General features: G+C 39.6%; 1 protein-coding gene across 4 annotated transcripts in view; it reads left to right on the forward strand.

Annotated features, from left to right (window-relative positions):
* Positions 1–18,662, forward strand: part of LOC144680869 (bcl-2-associated transcription factor 1-like) — a 77,554-nt gene extending 58,892 nt beyond the window's left edge. Inside the window, exons 11-13 of one of the 4 annotated variants that reach the window (XM_078542345.1) lie at positions 12,671–12,826; positions 13,666–13,881; positions 18,210–18,662. In XM_078542345.1, the coding sequence (XP_078398471.1) occupies positions 12,671–12,826; positions 13,666–13,881; positions 18,210–18,224 (387 nt within the window). In that variant the 3' untranslated portion in view covers positions 18,225–18,662. The remainder of the gene's footprint in view (positions 1–12,670; positions 12,827–13,665; positions 13,882–18,209) is intronic. The other 3 variants (XM_078542347.1, XM_078542346.1, XM_078542348.1) reach the window with 3 other exon arrangements.
* Positions 18,663–19,117: the final 455 nt, after the last annotated feature.

Consider the following 19,117-nt stretch of genomic DNA (forward strand, 5'->3'; position numbering starts at 1 on the left):
ATGTGGCACCTTTATAATCCACTGATTCTGCTTTATCCACAGCGCATGTTACTTTATCCACAGTACATGATATCCCTTTCACAAAATCATGTTGTCCCTGCCTGATTACCTTGAATTTTTCTAAGTGCCCTGCTATAACATCTTTAATAATAGCTTCTAATATTTTCCCTAAGACTGATGTTAGGCTGACTGGCCTGTAGTTTCCTGCTTTCTGTCTCCCTTTTTGAATAAGGGAGTTACACTTGCTATTTTCCAATCTAATGGAACCCTCCCTGAATCTAGTGAATTTTGGAAAATTAAAACTAATGCATCAACCATCTCTGTAGCCACTTCTTTCCATCCAGAATCGGGGATTTGTCAGTCCGCAGCTCCAACAATTTGCTCAATACAGAATTTTAACAGCACAGAAGGAGGCCATTCGGTCCATTGTGTCTGCACTGGCTCCCCAAATGAGCATTATGACCTAGTGCCATTGCCCTGCCTTTTCCCCGTACCCTTGCACATTGTTTTTATTCAGATAAACATCTAATGTCCTCTTGAATGCCTCGATTGAACCTGCCTCCACCACACTTCCGAGCAGTGCATTCCAGACCTGAATCACCCATGTGAAAAAGTTTTTTCTCACGCCACGTTTGCTTCTTTTGCAAATCACTTTAAATCTGTGCCCTCTCGTTCTTGATCCTTTTATGAGTGGGAACAGCTTCTCTCTATCTACTCTGCCAGCCCCCTCATGGTTTTGAACATCCCTATCAAATACCACTTCCCTGGTGTTTGTAATTTTTCCTCGAGCTCCTTCCTCCCTTCCATTTCCTGATTTACAGCTATTTCTGGGATGTTACCTGTGTTGTCTATAGTGAAGACCAAAGCAAAATATCTATTTAGTTCATCTGCCATCTCCTTACTTTCCATTATCATTTCCCCAGATGCACTCTCTATAGGACCAACGCTCACTTTGTTAACTCTTTTCTTATTTAAATCTCTATAGACATTCTCGCTATCTGTCTTTATATTTCCAGCTAGCTTTCTCTCATACTTCAATTTTTCCCTCCTTATTAATCTTTTGTCATTCTTTGCTGTTCTTTATATTCTTTCCAATCTTCTTTCCTGTCACCCGTCTTTGCGCAATTATATGCATTTTCTTTAAGCTTGATACTGTCTTTAACTTTTTAGTTAACCACGGATGGTGGGCCCTCCCCTTGGAATTTTTCTTTCTCATTGGAATGTATATATTCTGTGTATTCTGAAATATCCTTTTTAAATGTCTTTCACTGAACCTCTATTGACCTATCCCTTCACCTAATTTGCCAGTTCACTTCAGCTAGCTCTGTTTTCATGCCCCCATAATTGCCCTTATTTAAGTTTAAAATACTAGTCTTGGATGCATTCTTCTCTCCCTCCAAAATGAATGTAAAATTCAATCATCATATGATCGCTGCTACCTAGGTGTGCTTTCACTATGTTATCAATTAATGATATCTTGTTGCTTAATACCATGTCTAGCATAGTCTGCTCTCTGGTTGGCTCCAGAAGTATTGTTCGAAGAAACTATCCCAAAAACATTCTATGAACTCCTCATCTAGGCTACTTTTGCCCATTTGATTTTTTCCAGTCTATAGGTAGATCAGAATCCCCCATGATTATCACCGTAGCTTTCTGACAAGCTCCCTTATTTATTTTATACTCTGTCCTACTGTGTAGTTACATTTAGTGGCCTGTACACCATTCCCACAAGCGATTTCTTGCCTTTTTTCATCTGCCCAGCAATGTGGAAAATTACCCAGTTATGTGCTGTACACACAAAGCAGGACAAATCCAACACAGCCAATTACCACCCTACCAATCTATTCTCGATCATCAGTAAAGTGATGGAAAGGGTCATCAGCAATGCTATCAAGCGGCTCTTGCTTAACAATAACCTGTTCACTAATGCCCAATTTGGGTTCTGCCAGGGTCACTCAGCACCTGACCTCATTCCAGCCTTGGTTCCAACATGGACTAAAGAGCTGAACTCTAGAAGTGAGGTGAGAGTGACTGCCCTTGACATCAACGTGGCATTTGACAGAGTGTGGCTAAATGGAGCTCTAGCAAAACTGGAGTCCATGGGAATCGGGGCGGAAAGCTCTCTGCTGGTTGGAGTCATACCTAGCACAGAGGAAGATAGTTGTGGTTGTTGGTGGGCAATCATCTCAGCTCCAGGACATCACTGCAAGAGTTCTTCAGGGTAGTGTCCTCGGCCCAACCATTTTCAGCTGCTTCATCAATGCCCTTCCTTCCATCATGAGGTCAAAAGTGGGGATGTTCGCTAATGATTGCACATGTTCAGCACCATTCACGACTGCTCAGATACTGAAGCAGTCCATGTCCAAATGCAGCAAGAGCTGGACAGTATCCAGGCTTGGGCTGACAAGTGGCAAATAACATTCGAGTCACACAAATGCCAGGCAATGACCATATCCAAGAAATGGGAATCTAACCTTGGCCCTTGACATTCAATGGCATTACAATCGCTGAATCCCCCGCTATCAACATCCTGAGGGTTACATTTGACCAGAAATTGAACTGGTCTAGCCTTATTAATATTGTGGCTATAAGAGCAGGTCAGAGCCAGGAATTCTGCGGTGAGTAACTTGCCTCCTGACTCCCCAAAGCCTGTCCACCATCTACAAGGCACAAGTCAGGAGTGTGTTGGAATACTCTCCACTTGCCTGGATGAGTGCAGCTGCAACTACACTCAAGAAGTTTGACACCATCCAGGACAAAGCAGCCCGCTTGATTGGCACCCCTTCCACAAACATTCACTCTCTCCGCCCCTCACGAACAGTGGCAGCAGTGTGCACCATCGACAAGATGCACTGCAGAAAATCACCAAGGCTCCTATGGCAGAACCTTCCAAACCCACGAGAAGGACAAGGGCAGCAGATACATGGGAACACCACCACCTGGAAGTTCCCCTCCAAATCATTCACCATCCTGACTTGGAAATATATCACTGTTCCTTCACTGTCGCTGGGTCAAAATCCTGGAACTCCCTCCCTAACAGCACTGGGTGTACCTACACCACAGGGACTGCAGCAGTTCAAAAAGGCAACTCACCACCACCTTCTCCAGGGCAATTAAGGATGGGCAATAAATGCTGGCCTAACCGGTGACTGCTATCTCCTGTCATTTTTAAAGCCCAAACCGCTTCTACATCCTGGTTTCCTAAACTTAGGCCATTGCTCTCTAATGTGCTAACACCATCATTAACTAACCGAGCCACCCCTCCACTTTTTCCTAACTTCCTATTCTTCCTAAATGCCAGGTACCCTTCAATATTCAGGTCTCAGTCTATGTCATCCTGCAGCTATTGTCTCTATAATGGTATCATATCATAGCAAATAGCAGTTCAAAATGATACGTGCGTTTAGATACAGGGCCTTTAATTTTGTCCTTTTATTATTTTTGTCGCGTCTAGCCTTATCTGCTGATTGTCCCTTCCTGTCATGGTCTGTTTAATTATTTTCCATATTAGTACCTTTCTCCCTTGCCTTGTTTCTACTCTTTGGTTTACCACCTTTCCAGATTTGATCCCTTGTCCCAACTACTCAGTTTGAAACCCTCTCTATTCCCCTAGTTAGGTGACTCGCGAAGACACCAACCCCAGTATGGGTCAGGTGTAGACTGTCCCAATGGTACAGATCCCACCTTCCCCAATACTAGTGCCAGTGCCCCACAAACTGGAACCCAGTTCTCCCAAACCAGTCTTTGAGCCATGCATTCATTTCTCGAATCTTATTTCTCCTATGCCAATTTACATGTGGCTCAGGTAACAGTCCAGAAGTTATTACCTTTTGAGGTTCTGCTTAATTTGGTGCCGAGCACCTCATACTGACTATGCAGAACCTCCTTCCTTGTCCTGCCTATGTCGTTGGTACCTACATGGTCCACAACCACTAGATCCTCCTCCTCCCACTGCAAGTTCCTCTCCAGTCCTGAGCAAATGTCCCAAACTCTGGCATCAGGCAGGAAATGTAGCTGGACTCTCGCTTCTTGCTACAGAGACCAGTGTCAGTCCCCCTTTTATGCCCCCTACTACCACTACCTTTGTGCTCCCCCCATTTGAAAAGCTTCCTGTACCACAGTGCCATGGCCAGTCAGCTCATCCACCCTGCAGCCCCCACTCTCATCCAAAGAAGCTGAAAGAACCTCAAACCTGTTGGACACTTGCAGAGGCTGATACTCCTTCCTCTGGGTCTCGCTACTTTCCTCAGCTGTAGTCGCAGCCTCCTGTCCCTGACCACCTTCCTAATCAGAAGACCCTATCCTAAGGAGTGTGGCCACCTTCTGGTATAAAACCTGCAGGTACCTCTCGTCTTCCCTGATCTATCGCAGTGTCCGCAGCTTAGTCTGCAGCTTAATGACTGAGCCGAAGCTCCTCAAATCGCAGACACTTAACTGTAGACGTGTTTACCCTGGATAACACTGGTATCCAGGAATACCCATGTGCTGCAGCCATGAGACATCACCTGTCCTGCCATGCTCATGTGCCTTAATTAATTACTTAATTGTTTTATTCAATTATTTATTTTCTTTTATACATTTGTTAATCTTATCACAAATTCCTGTACTATTTTAAACCTTAGGAATAGAATAGACCTTGACCACTACCAGATACTTGCCAAGCAGCTAGCTTCTTACTCTGTAGATGAGCAAGAACCAGGTCCTGTATTGTGAAAAATTTAGAAAAAGCAAAGGAACACCTCCCTTCCCTCCTCACCAAGCTCCCTCAGCTCACCAAACTCTCACTGCATTGAGGTCGCACTCCAGTGTTGGCCATACTAAGAATGTCTGAATTTATATGTTATAAACAAAGGGACTAGTTGAGCCCAGCAAGACCAGTTCAAGTTAGTTTCCTTAATTAACTATTTCAGCTGCTGCCAGTGGATAGCTTCTGTCTCCCTGCTTAGGCCCCTGGATGAGACTTCGAATTTAAATAGTACTTGGAGTTAAGTAGTACTTGCAGTTAAATGTTAAATACAAACAGTATTAGATTTTTAGAAAGATATTTAAGTTACCCTCAGCTCACCAAAGTCTCTCACGCACTTGAGGTCGCACCCAGTGCATGGTCCATGTAGATTGCTATTACATTTTTCACTTTTTCCAGTTCTGAAGAAATGTCTTTGACCTGAAATGTTAATTCTGTTTCTCTTTCCACAAATGCTGCCAGATTTGGGGAGATGGTGGCATAGTGGTAATGTCACCTGGGCTAGTAATCCACTGCCCCAGGCCAGTGCTCCAGGGACATAGGTTCATATCTCACCATGGCAGCTGGTGGAGTTTAAATTCAATTAATAATATTTAGAATTATAAAGCTCATCTCAGTAATGGTGACCATGAAACTATCATCAATTGTCGTAAAAGACCATCTGGTTCACTAATGTCCCTTAAGGAAGAAAATCTGCCATTCTTACCTGCTCTGGCCTATGTGTTACTCCAAGTCTGCAGCAAAGTGGTTGACTCTTAACTGCCCCTCTGAAATGGCCTAGCAAGCCACTCCATTCAAGAACAATTAGGGATGGGTAAAAAATGCTGGCCTTGCCAGTGACACACACATCCCATGAAAGAATTATTTTTTTTTAAAACTTGCTGAATATTTCCAGAATTTTCTGTTTTTTAGTACACCCAATTCCATGTTTATCAAATCAAATATACACATTGTAAACCCAAATAAATGTCTTCCTTCAACTCAATTGCTTCGGCAAGAAGCAATTGCATTGTCATAATTTAGAATAGAGATTTTTCTTTCAACTTTCTGTAGTGTGAAACCAACTGTCTATGACTGGCGTGCAAAGTTGGACATTCACTTTGTCTTTCCGAGCGAAGATGGGAAAATGTTGAAAAGATGTTTTTGTTGCGGTTTTATATGAAAAAGTTACCAGTATAGATTAACGAGAATTAACTTGGGGAAGCATAGGTTTGAAATGGAGGGTAGAGTTGATGGAAGATTGAAGAATAAAGGAAGAAAGGTGGAGAGATGCTACTTTTTCATCTCTGAAACTGTTGGTATCAACCAGGAGATGGGAGGGGAAGCAGCACAGCATGTGAGTTGGAAAGACTTGCATATATTTTATATCTTTCTCAACCTCAGGACATCTCGAAGCACATTTTAGTCAATTAATTATTTTGAGTTGTAATCACTGTTATAATGTAGGTATTGTAATACTTGGTATAAATGTTCCAATCTTGGATGAGACCTGTAATTTTGTCAGGATCCGGTTTGGGACCAGTAACTTTTTGTTTAAAGTAGATGAAATTTGAAATCCTAGTTATTTACTCAGAATAAAACCGCAAGATTCCATGTTTTTAAACAAACAGAAGAAATTTTATTATACAGAAGTCAGCTAAGCAATCAGTCAACACTATTTATCTTATACTCTAATATCCAGAATTAACATGAGGTAAACATGAATTAACATGCGAGCTATGGTCGAACACACCACAAACAGTACATTAAATGGCAGACATAACCAAGATGAGTCCCCCGAATTTCTTACCAAACTACCAGACATCAGTGATGACTGTGAATCATAAAAATTCTTTAAAACACTTCCTCTTGAGGGATATCAACTCCTCTCTTTTGAGGATCTATCCTCTGTCTTTCCTGAACAGCAGCAGCTCCGATTCAGACTGCTCACCTTCCAGATGCTCAGTCTCTTCTTCCGAGATTGTTCCTCACTAGATTCACAAGGCTGCATTCAGCATTTAATTACGGGCACAATCTCAACTCTCTAGCTGCTCTGAGCAGAATATCACTGCTCTTGGACTTCTTTGAGCCCCAGCTGCACACAGAGCTGAGCCCCAGCTCTACACAGCTAATCACCTCAGCTGTCACCTCTTCAGTTCCCAAATAACCTGCCACACGGGTTCGTTTTGCGCTGTGGTTGTTTCATGCTACACCACAATGCAGGTGCACTACCCAATCCCTGCAGCTGTCAAAAGAACGCTGAAAACCAAGCGTGCACAGCCTGTCTCCCTGCCGCGCTCTGATACAAGCGCAGTGTCGGCCCTCATCTCCATGGTAACATGTTGGACGCTCTCACTGGCAGCTCACACTCCGCTCTCTAAGCTTGCGTCGGATCCTGAAAACATGCTGATTTCCTCACACTTCCTCCCTGCTTGCAAGAAAATTGTAAAGTAGTGAAGGTTTATTTACAATACCAATATTTTGCAAGTTCGTATCATAAACTTCTAACAAATAGCTTATTACATACTGTACAAGAAACCTTTTCATTTTTCACAATTACACATCATTTATTTACAGAGCTTTAAGAGCTTAACCAAAACGTAGGCAAATATGTGTGATAAGTAGGATTAACAGAATTTAAACGTCACAGAATTGTCATAATTTAGAGCCTGCTTTTCCTCCTACATTCTTTCTTTAAACTCTGGTCAGAACATCAGCAGTTACATTTTTTTTCATAATCTTCTCATGGTCAACCGAATGTAGTGAAGATACATTGAAGTTCTCTTTAAAAATATCTTGAGCAGCTTATATTTCTATTTTGTGCCATGGTTTTTCAGCCTTTCTTGTGGAACTGCAAACCAATATTCTGGCGGCCTCCCCTTCTTCACATATGGATGCAAAGTAGTCTCACTATTTGATACAAATAACTTTCACATAGGCTCCCCAGCTTTAATGCAGAAGAACATGGTGGTTTTCTTACTCTTCTCTGTTGATGGAAGTATGCCTTCAAGTGGTCCTTTAAGTTTGTTAAAGAAAGCTTGTATTTCTGATTGACAGCCAGCTTCAAAATTATCTTCCTCAGTCACCGTCTTCAGAACAGATTTTGTCATTTCATTGTACTGATGAACATTAGATGAATAAACCTGCACTGAGAGTTTTGCTCCCTTTACTCAAGTCACCTTTTAATTTAGCCGAGAGATGTGCAACCAGCATGTGCACAAATTCACCATCTTTCCACTTCTTTCACAATTTCATCCAAACATCTGGTTACTCCCTTATTTTCCAATTCCTTTTCAAGTTTGTTGATCCTTTTGTTCAGCTCAGCATCTGCTCTGGTAAGCCTAGTTGCCTTTGTTTCTGAGTCATCTGCAGAACCCTCATACAAGTTTAACAACTTCACATGGGCATTCAGTTCATTTCAGGATCTTCCATGGTTGCTGACTGCTCCTTACAGTCTTTCAATTTACTTGTCAGATCCTCAGTTTGTTTCTCAAAGTGTTTCTTAGTGGCTTTTAAAGTCTGGATCTGCTCTTCCATGCTGTGCATCTCATTCTTTTTATTCTCCAGATTGCATCGGGTTTCATGATATTAGAGATTTCTGCAACCTGGAAGTTCGTCAGGCTTTAACTGAAGAGCTATCTTTGTTGAATTTGTTTCTCCAAGTTTATCATTTAGATGTTTCATATCCTCATTCGAGCATTCTACTTCCTTTGACCGACACTCAAGTGCTCTCACCAGTTTAGTTTTTCATTATCCATCTCTTTTGTGCGTGAAAGTTGGTTCTCTACACTGAACAGTTTTCTTTAGCAGATCTTAGTTCCTCCTGCAGCCTTTGACATTCTTGCATCTCTGGTACTAACTTTTCTTGGCCATGGGCTAGTTGTTTGACCATTTCATCCTGTTTGTTGATGGTGAGCTTATCGAATTTGGCCACAGTAGTTTTGGGGAGTTTGGCAAGTTCAGCATGGCCAAGCAACAGCTGCAACTCAATTGGTGCTGTGTTACTGTCTGTGCCTGCCACATCATTATCCAGTATAAAATCTACCCCCTTGATAGGTAAATTAGGAACAATTCCAGCAATAACAATTCTTAGTCACTTCATAAATTGACTCGATAGAAGGAAACAGATTCATAAGTCCCATGACTAGTCCCTATTAATACTTACTCTTCGGTCAAACCATCTGGAACACAAATCGTATTATCAGCCGCCATCAAGGACTGAACTGCCCTACTGTCTCCCAAAATATTAATTTGTTTACTTTTTGGAGGAGTAAGAGAACGCTTCTCTCTTAGAAACAAAATCCCTATAATCTCCAGTAAGCTGACTGACTTCGGCATCCAGGGAAGAACCCCTTGACTATATTGAGCCCCATCCCCCACCCTAGTAGATTCTGAGGGAATGCATTTCAATTGTCTCCCAGCTACTCAATCTCTTCTCCCGAGAATGTGTGCCAGCATCTAATCACTGGCACGATCCCAACCCACAAGCTGCTCTGAGCAGAACACCACTGTTCCTGAGCCTCCTTGAGCCCCAACTGTCAGCTGCACTGAGCAAGGACTGCTCCTGGGCCTCCCTGAGCCTCAACCCCTAGCTGCACCCAGCCACCACTGCTCCAGGGTTTCCCTGAGCCCTAACCCTCAGCAGCATGGAGCTACCAATGGCCCCCAGGCTTCTGAGCCCCAGACCCCTCAGCAGCATGGAGCAAACAACCTTTTGCTGCCTTTTCAGCTCCTGACGGGCTTCAGCTGGGGCTCAGAGGACATGGAGCTAACAACAACACTTCAGCTGCCACCTCTTCATCTCCTGACTAACATCACGTGGGCTCGTTTTTCACGCCACACACAGGTCCAGTAGTCGTCGCTTCACACCACACCATCCTGCAAGTGCACTGCACAATCCCTGCAGCTGTCAAAAGAATGCTGGAAACTGAATATGTGTGGCCTGTCTTCCTGCCGCTCTTTTAACTTGCATCGGTGTCGGCCCTAATCTCCATGGCAATGCTCAGCAGCAGCACCAACAACAGGAGACACTCTTGCTGTTGGCCCCCATTCCACGCTCTGTGCTTGCGCTGGAGTCCCGAAAACATAGTTTTCCTCACACAAAGTTTATACTGAACATAATGCTGTGCAAATATTTTTATTTCCCTTCCCAGTAGGCAGGTACTGTGGCCTATGTTTCCTAATGATGAAATAGCGAGCTTTTGGAAGTGGTCATCACTATCACTAGAGAATAATTAATGGAAAAACTATTGGAAGTTAAGGTTAACAAGTCCCACTGGACTGATAGCCTGCATCCTAGGGTTTTAAAAGAAGTGGCTGCAGAGATAGCGGATGCATTGGTTGTAATCTTCCAAAATTCCCTGGAATCTGGAAAGGTCCCAGCTGATTGGAAAACTGCAAATGGAAAATCTTCATTCAAAAAAGGAGGGAGATAGAAAGCAGGAAACTTCAGGCCAGCTAGCCAAATGTCTGTCATTGGGAAAATGCTAGAATCCATCATTAAAGACATAGTAGCAGGACATTTAGAAAATAAAAGTACTATCAGGCAGAGCTGACATAGTTTTATTAAAGAGAAATTGACTTTGACAAATTTATTAGTGTTCCTTTTGAGGATGTAGTAGGTAGTGTGGATGAAGGGAAACCAGTAGATATAGTGCATTTGGATTTCCAAAAGGCATTTGATAAGATGCCACATAAAAGGTTACTGCACGATAGGAAGTCATGGTGTTGAGGGCGATGTATTGGCATGGTTGCAGGACTAGCTAACAGGAAGCAGAGAGTCGGGATAAATGGGTCATTTACAGGTTGACAAACTGTAACTAGTGGAATGCCACAGGGACCAGTGCTTGAGCCTCAATTATTTACTTTCTATATTAATAACATGGATGAAGGGACTTACTGTATTGCAATCAAATTTACTGATGATACAACGATAGGTAGGAAAGCAAATTGTGAGGAAGATGCAAAGAGTCTGCAAAGGGATATAGGTAGGTTAAGTGAGTGGGCAAAAATTTGGCAGACGGAGTATATTGTGGGAAAATGTGAGGTTGTCCACTTGGCAGGAAGAATAGAAAAGCAAGAGTATTATGTAAATGGTGAGAGACTATAGAATGCTTCAGTACCAAGGGATCTGGGTGTCGTTGTACATGAATCACAAAACGTCAACATGCAGGTACAGCAAGTAATTAGGAAGGCAAATAGAATGTTGGCCTTTATTGCAAAGTGAATGGAGTATTGTTACTATTGTTATTGTTTATATACAATAAATTAAAAATATTTTGAAACTCTGCTTCCTGGTTCCCCACATCCTCTCAAATCTCCCCAGAATCTCAAATTTCAACAAGATCACCTCTCATTTTTCTAAACTCCAATGAGTTTTCTCACCTGCTCATAAAACAAACCCTTCATCTCAGGAATCAGCTTAGCGATGGCACTGATCAGGCTGCACCTGCTCCATCGTCCCTGGCGTGAAATGATTTCAACCCCTCAAGCACTACTTGTCTATAAGTGAACCCCTTTCATTTTCCTTAAAAATTTAGCCTCAACAACTCGACTTTTGCACGAGTGCATATGGTGACCTGTTATCAGGTCTAGTTGTATCCAACCTAATTAGTAAATATTATTATATAATACAGTATTTCTGCTCTTGATTTTGGAGTGTTCAGTAATCAACAATATTGAAGAATTTACCCAGCCCCTAAGGCCCATTTGAGTGAGAATATTGACTTTACATTAAAGTTTAAGTGGTTATTTTCTTCATTGTAAGTTAGGAACTTGATGTAGGACAAACATATAAACAATATAAAAAGTTTGCATGCCAAGTATCATGGTTACACATATTAAAAGATTTGAAAGTAAACCCCCTTTCTGCTCATTAAAATTGTAACTGGAGGCATTGATCTATACCACAGTTGTGCCTTTAGTGCTGTTTTTGCTTTTTTAAAAAATCCTTAATGTCACTACTGAAAAGATGATTAAGAATATGAGCAAAGCTGAAGTATTTCATCAATATATGCATCTACGATGTGTTATTGCTTTGTTGTATGCTCCAAACAATGCATAAAAATGTGTGTAGAAAAATAATTTTTATGGCTTAACAATATGTAGCAGAAATTTTTTTAAAAATTGTGCTATCTGGTCCGTAAATTAATCTATTTAAACTATCTTTCCATAACAGAGTACAAACTGCAGTGATATTGAGCATTTATGTAACTGTTATAGGCTAATGAACTCTATTAAAATACATGTTATAATCAATAGGAAGAATTTGCCAAACTACATACTGATAAACAAATGCTGATTGCCTCAGATGATTGTTGGATTAATGATCAATCTACAGAGGGAATGTTCTCCAAAATCAGCAAGGATCATCTGGCTGCATGTATCTGCTGTGTCTCCTATTACTGGAATGACAAGGAGGTTAAAAGTGCATCCAGTCCCCATTTAATATTGGAGTGATTTCAGTTTGGTAATTCAACTGGTTTGCGATAGTTTCTGAAACTCTGAAATTGCTCCTTTGGACAACAAGGAGATTACATTCTCTAAATATCTAGTTTCATGATTGCAAGTTGATATTATACAATTCTATTTCAAGCATAAAATCATTTTTTTAAATAATCCTCACTGATGCAGGATGATTTATAAGCCACTACACAGGGTATCAAGGGCTTTCATTGAAGTTATCTGCTGATGAAATAGAAAATAAATATAATGAAGGCCAAAGAAAGGAAAAAAATGGAAAGTTTTAAAAGCAGAAAAATGAACAGTTTTGTTTCAAGAAAGTGAAACTAGGTGATCGATCAGTGGTCTATATTTTCTGATACTGCCATCGGCCTCCTTGGCTAGCTTTTATCCTTTCCCTGCCCCTTTGATTTCTTACTTTCTAAAATACTTAAAGGAATTGCAGCTCAGAAAGCATCTAACAGATTCTGTGCTTTGAACATTTAGCAGTTTCGAATAAGAGGTGGCAGAGGGAGAGCCAGAGGAAGTTTCTCTGGTTCAAGTACTGTTTCCACCAGTACTACAAACCCAAATTTTCAAAAGCGATCCAAGGAGGAAGAGTGGGATCCTGAATATACTCCAAAGAGCAAGAAATACTTCCTGGTGGGTATTGGCAATCAGTCTATTCTAAGAATTTGTTGTTTTTTTTTCCCCCAGATTTGTTTATCAGGAATAAGTGGGGATCTTGTTAGCTTTGATGCTAAATTAATATTGTAAATCTGCTCCCCCGTTGTAATCTTTCTTCAGTCATGTGGAGACAGTGCACATCACTATCATTACTGAAATAGACTTGTAAATGTCAGTTCAGAATCATAATTTGTGAAACTGAATTTGAAAAATATTCAAAAGTTCTGAATCATGTAATACAAATTTTTTTTAAAAATGGTTTCCCAGAATCAATGTTGCTGCTATTATGCATGGATCATCAAATAAGGCATGTTTTAAGGATGGCTAAAATGCTGACAATTGTTAAATCTCTAGGTCTTTCTGATGAGACCATATTCTTGGCTTTGGCTACAGCTGTTATGAAATATTCTAATCAAGAAAAGAAGTAGTAGGTAGCTTCCACTAATAATTAACCTCACTGCTGATGCTTATTGAATTTTCAATGTTTAGTTCATGCCAGCTCCAAGAAGTCTGTTTAAATACTTGCATTTGTTCAGATATTATACTCAATTGTCTCATCAGCTAAGATTGCACATCTGCAGTATTTTGCATAGTGTTTCAGATGGCTGTTCAGATGTATTTAATAAAGTTAGCATGGAGCTAGTGCATATTTAAATAAATAGTTCAGATTGTTACAGTAGTCAGTACGACAGGTTTGCATGTGCCTGTTCTTACCTTTTGAGTAAACTACAATTTGGTGGGGGAATTCCAGAAAAAAAAAAATAACCTGATTAAAATGGTGAAGTATTTCCTGTTCTTTTCTCTCTTCATGGTAGCATGATGACAGAGATGATGGGGTGGATTACTGGGCCAAAAGGGGAAGGGGGCGAGGTACTTTTCCAAGAGGACGTGGGCGATTTATTTTCAAAAAATCGAGCAGCAGTCCAAAGTGGACACATGACAAATATCAGGGAAGCGATGAAAAGGAGGAGGAAGAAAATGGAGGAATAGAAGATGAAGAGGAGAGAAAGGACAGACACAAAGAGGAAAAGGTATATTTTTTTGGTGAGAGCTGGATTAACGATTAGATTTTCTAAGATTTGTATTTAAAGATGTTTAGCCAAGATTTCTGTTTTCTTTGACTTCCCTTCACATTTTCTTCTGCAGCTGGGAGGAGAGGTGGTCCAGCCCACAGCCCCACCCAGATCGCCACATAAGTAGCTGTTTTGATCAATTCATCAGGAGGCTTTCTTACTGAGGTAGAACAGTCTGTTTCCCTAGAGTACTTAAGATGCTAGTTAAGCCAAGAATTGAATATGGATGGCTATAGGCATCCAAACCCATGTTGTGATGACACTGGACCACCTTTTTTTGATTTAATTTTTAAAATATGCCGTGTAACTGGTGGTCAGATAACCAGATTCAGTTAAGCATCTTCTGTTCAGGTACTTTTTTTTTTAAGTTGTGAGTAGTCGTGCAATCTGTACATGCCTCAGCTGCAGAGACATGATTGTATTCACATCCTTTAGGCAAAAGTTTGTATAGCATCTTTTCAAACTCAAAAAATTAAAGTGGTGCCAAATCTGTTGCTATGAAGGACAGTACAGCTTAAAGTTTATTGTCTCTCATCAATCTTTTGCCCTCTGAGTTTAAATAATAGAATGTTCTGTGCCTACATTGAAACATTTGTTTCAAAAAGGTCAGACACTCATGTAATATCAGTTTCAGTTTGGCAATGTATCACAATAATCTGTTAGTCATATCACAATTCACAGCTGATTCTATATGCTTATTGGCAATTATTTGCCCCAATACTGACTGCTTGTGGCAACTATCACTGTGACCATGCAAAATAATTTGAAAATGAAATATGAGACAGGACCCCTAAATAAATGTCAGAATGACTATTTCTATATAGTGATCATTTGTTAGACTACCAGCATTGCCTAATCATACAGAAAACTTAAGTTAATAATGCAGAGACCATTTGTATCAGTAACATTCCTGTGAATGTAAATAAAAAATTTTGAACTTTATCTGAAATCATCTACATCAGAGGTGTCAAACTCAATTTATGTGGTGAGCCTGATCCGATATCCTGGTACTTGGCATGGGCCACATTCAGCAAAATCTATTTGGACACACTAGGGTAGAAATTGGTATGCATCTCGCCTGTTTGGGCATAAAACGGGTTCAGTATATACGAACTTTTGGGTGTGAGGTTCTGCACCTAATCCCTTGCCATTTGTTGCTCGCTGTTTTTAGATGTACCAGATGGCTGAGTGAAATCCATGGTGGACCAATTTAAATTGGCAAAGAAGGATCCTGTATCTGCTTCAGGATCCTTCTGAAAAATGTGATAAACTAGGTTCAGTATGTGCTGTGCAAGTTCTGACATTTTTCCCAGTTCTACAGCAGCCTAAATAGGGCCGTTGAGTAAACAGTGGGGCTTTTAAAAAAAAAACGTTTATTGTTCCCAGCCTGTACCTAACCCTCCAATATTGTATTGGAGCTTGTGATGCTCCTTGATCCATGTCGAATACACGGTTGTCATCCTCTTCACCATTCACTCACCAGTGGAAACAGTCATTCACTGTTTATCCACAATAATATCCCCTAATTGATTAACGCCTTTACCAGCTGCTGCTTTCTGAGCACAACTCTTGCTCACTGCACTGCTGTCGCTGCTCCCAGCTCTGCACATAATTCTGGATCACATGTCTACCCCACCTCACTCCATTCACAGTTTCAATCTCCTGACTGCCTCCCACCCTCCAGCAACAAGAATTGATGGGGAGTCGCTGCTACAACGCTAAATTTTAAAAGGCTCAGTTTTCCTGGGCTGTTAGGAAAACAGAAACCCTCTGTGACATACAGCAACTGGTAGCACAGTACACATGGGCCATGTGTTTGACACCCTTTACCTAGGTTTTGCAATGCTCAATAGTTGAAAATTAGCATTTCTACCTCAGATGATTCTTTTACATTAATTGAAGATTTCTGTATTTTGGAGCTAAGATGTAGACTCATTACTGCCATTATTTTAGCCTTTCTGCAACTTACTCTGTTTATCCATTGAAGTTTTTTTTTTTAAAGCCCGATTTTATTTTAGTGGGAAAATGGAGTGATATGGTTAAAATGAAATGCCTCATTCTGTCCTAATTAGTTAGAGGTACCAGCACAGTTAGAATACATATTTTGACAGTGAAACTGTATTTTAAACATAATACAGGCCAGCAATATTGTAAAATGATAGCCATGAATGGAAGAATTAAGCGTATAGTATCATGTTAATTTCAAGTTGAACCTGGACCCTCTCTCCAAACAGCAGTACTTCGTCACCTCTAATTTTAAGTGTATACTTTTTATCTGCTTCATGCATTAAAACATAAGTCTAAATATCTGTATCAGAATTAAGTTTGGTTAGATATTTTTCTTGCATTGCTGCACAAAAATAGTGAATTGAAGTTGACTCTTGATTTTCTAATTAACTCCTGCCCTTTTTCATTACTGTGGAAAATGAGTAGAGAAGGGACAAGTTGTATTGCATTATCCTTCAAGTCTGTTGGTCTTATTTTCTCTCCTTCCTCGCTCTTTTTTTCCGCTTCCTTCCTCCTCTCCTGAAAGAGTTGACTCTTTGGGGTAAGTTTCCATGGGCACTGGGGTCCCTACAGTACCTCGCCCTAGAGGACATTCATCATGTTTGAGGCTAGACAAGGTATTGGCAGGTTATTTGATCATTTAGGAGGGGACAACAGGATTACTGTGGAGCCTGATCCTGTCCTGCCCTAAGGTTCAAACCTACACACTTCCTACAAGGGTGTCTATACAACAATTAGAAGTATGAATCCTGGCTTACTTTCCCTTTAAACCTGGTTGCTAAGACATATCACAGCAATCCTATTGCTGCCCTGGTTGAGATCAGCTAAGTTACTGGCCTTGCTCTTCTTGGTTTGAATGACTTTCAAATTTCTGGAAATGTTTCGCTTGTTTGTTAGTAGACATGTAGGATAAGAACGGGTATATTACATACATGGATGAGAAAAATTTACAGCAAAATTATGCTATGTCTCTTTTATATCAAGCATCTGGTGGTTATTAAAATACCAGTGTACCCCCTAGCCTGGAGAATTTTAATTAACCTATAAAAAGCTTTAGCGCAAACTGTCGGGTAATATATTTGAAACCCGGAGTACATTTATTTTGTTTTAAAATACAGGCTTTACCATTTATTAAGGGTATTACTAAATTTTGGAGATCTAAATCCATTACTGTGATAGGATTGTTGGTCAGTTACCCTTGCTAAACTAATGGTATCAACCTAATTTGAATTTTTTTTCCTTATTTCACAGAAGTGCAGTAGAATTGCATGTGTATGATGGAAAAGATAAAAGTTTTTAATAATTCCTGAAGTTGGTTGTCTGAAATTTAAACTGCAATTTTTGCCTCTATCATTTAATATTGTGCTAGTGATTGTAAGATTTTATGTTAAAACAGTAATTACTAAACTTGTTCCAACCAGTTTAATTTGTATTTGACTGTTTACAAATGTGATTTCAGTCATTATATTCAAGTTATATGCCAGTTTGGTAATATTTGAAAAATAAGCTTGAAATGTATACCTCATTATTACTTTTACTTTTTTACAGTTTACTTTTAAACTGTTGTGTAAGCATTGATAGTTAACCATTCAATTTTTTAATATATTGACATATGCTAATTTCAATATTAAAACTATTTACACTGCGCCAGACATGGCTCATTGGTGTAATTAGGACACTCTTCAATAATATACAAGTCTGGTTTGTCAGTTAGTTCTGATTATCCCTGAACACACAGCAGCGTGATTTTATTTTGAAATAATTAGAATTAGTTGGAAGATCACAGGAGTGAGAGGGAGGATCATATGGTCATTTATATTAGAAAATGTTATGTTTGTTTTTAAATGATAGATTTGAAGAAATTTTATCTCAAATATCATAGCAGCCAAATGTATACCAATATACAGATAGGAGGGAAAATGACTTAAAATATTAGTGTAATGTGCAGATTTTTAAATGAATTGTGAAGACAGGGCGACAGACAATTTTAGTACATGTGATCCATTAATATTTAAAACAATGGTGACGATATTATTAACCTATAGGAATACTGCTTTGTTCAACAAGATAATGGCTTAATCATAAATATTTAGGAGTAAAATGTATTAAAATTTAGTTATTGCAAAATGAAACTCTTATATAGTTGTAACAGGCTAGCCTCTGAAAGCTTAACAGCAATTTTGAAAACATCTCATGTATTCTATCTTTTTATGAGATACAGTTCCAGTTTTTATGATTTTTGTATGTGTTTACAATTCATTTTTCCTTTTACTTCACAGGAACACCACATTTGAAACTATTTCCATCAGCAGAAATGAAATGAGCATCTCCCCCTGAATTATATAAGTGGATTTTTTGTCAACTACTTTTCTTTATTGGCCTTTGATTTATTGTCTGACATTAGCTTTTAATTAAATTTTAATGTCGAATGGGGAAAACGTCTTGGTAAACCTGAATTAAAATCTTCTAGTTTTGAAGGGTACCAAGTGTCTAATGTCTGATTTAATTGTTGGCTGTGAACTATCTATATTAAGTATATAGGCAGTATTTTTTAGATATTGATAACTGCATGGCTTATTGAAGTGGATGACAAACATATACTATAAAAAGCACAGTTTCAGAAAATAAACATCTTGTATTTGAAGGAGTAAATTTTGTTTTTTTTATTGTAAGTGTCTGTATTTTGTCATTTTTGTTCTTGGCTTATCTCAAATAATATTTGCTTACTGAAACATTTGCGTTGTGTCTCTTTTTTTATATAATGAGTTACAATTATTGTTTCAGGCTGAATCCCCTCAATTATGATTGAATGCTGCTCTTGTACGGTGTCCTTGTATAACTTCTGATCAGCTTGAAGCAGTAGTAGGCCATTTGGCCCCTCGAGCCTGTTCCACATTCAATAAAATCATGGTTGATCTGATTGCGGACGTAACTCCACTTTCCTGCCTGCTTCCCCTAAGTCTTGACTTCCTTGCAGATCCAAAAACTAATTGAAAATCATGGTGACATGTTCCTTTTCCTAGCGATGGCCAATCAAATACTGTTTGGGTTTGTGTAACCTAAGCAGGTTGCCTACTTCTTAGCTGAAGAACGTTGTACAGTGAAGGAAAATCATATTGAATTCAGTTGGGTTATTCAAATGTTGCTCAGCTTAGCTCAATTGATACCACTTTAGGATTCATAATAC

This window comes from Cetorhinus maximus, chromosome 5 (assembly GCF_964194155.1).
Source record: "Cetorhinus maximus chromosome 5, sCetMax3.hap1.1, whole genome shotgun sequence".
Classification (NCBI taxonomy): domain Eukaryota; kingdom Metazoa; phylum Chordata; class Chondrichthyes; order Lamniformes; family Cetorhinidae; genus Cetorhinus; species Cetorhinus maximus.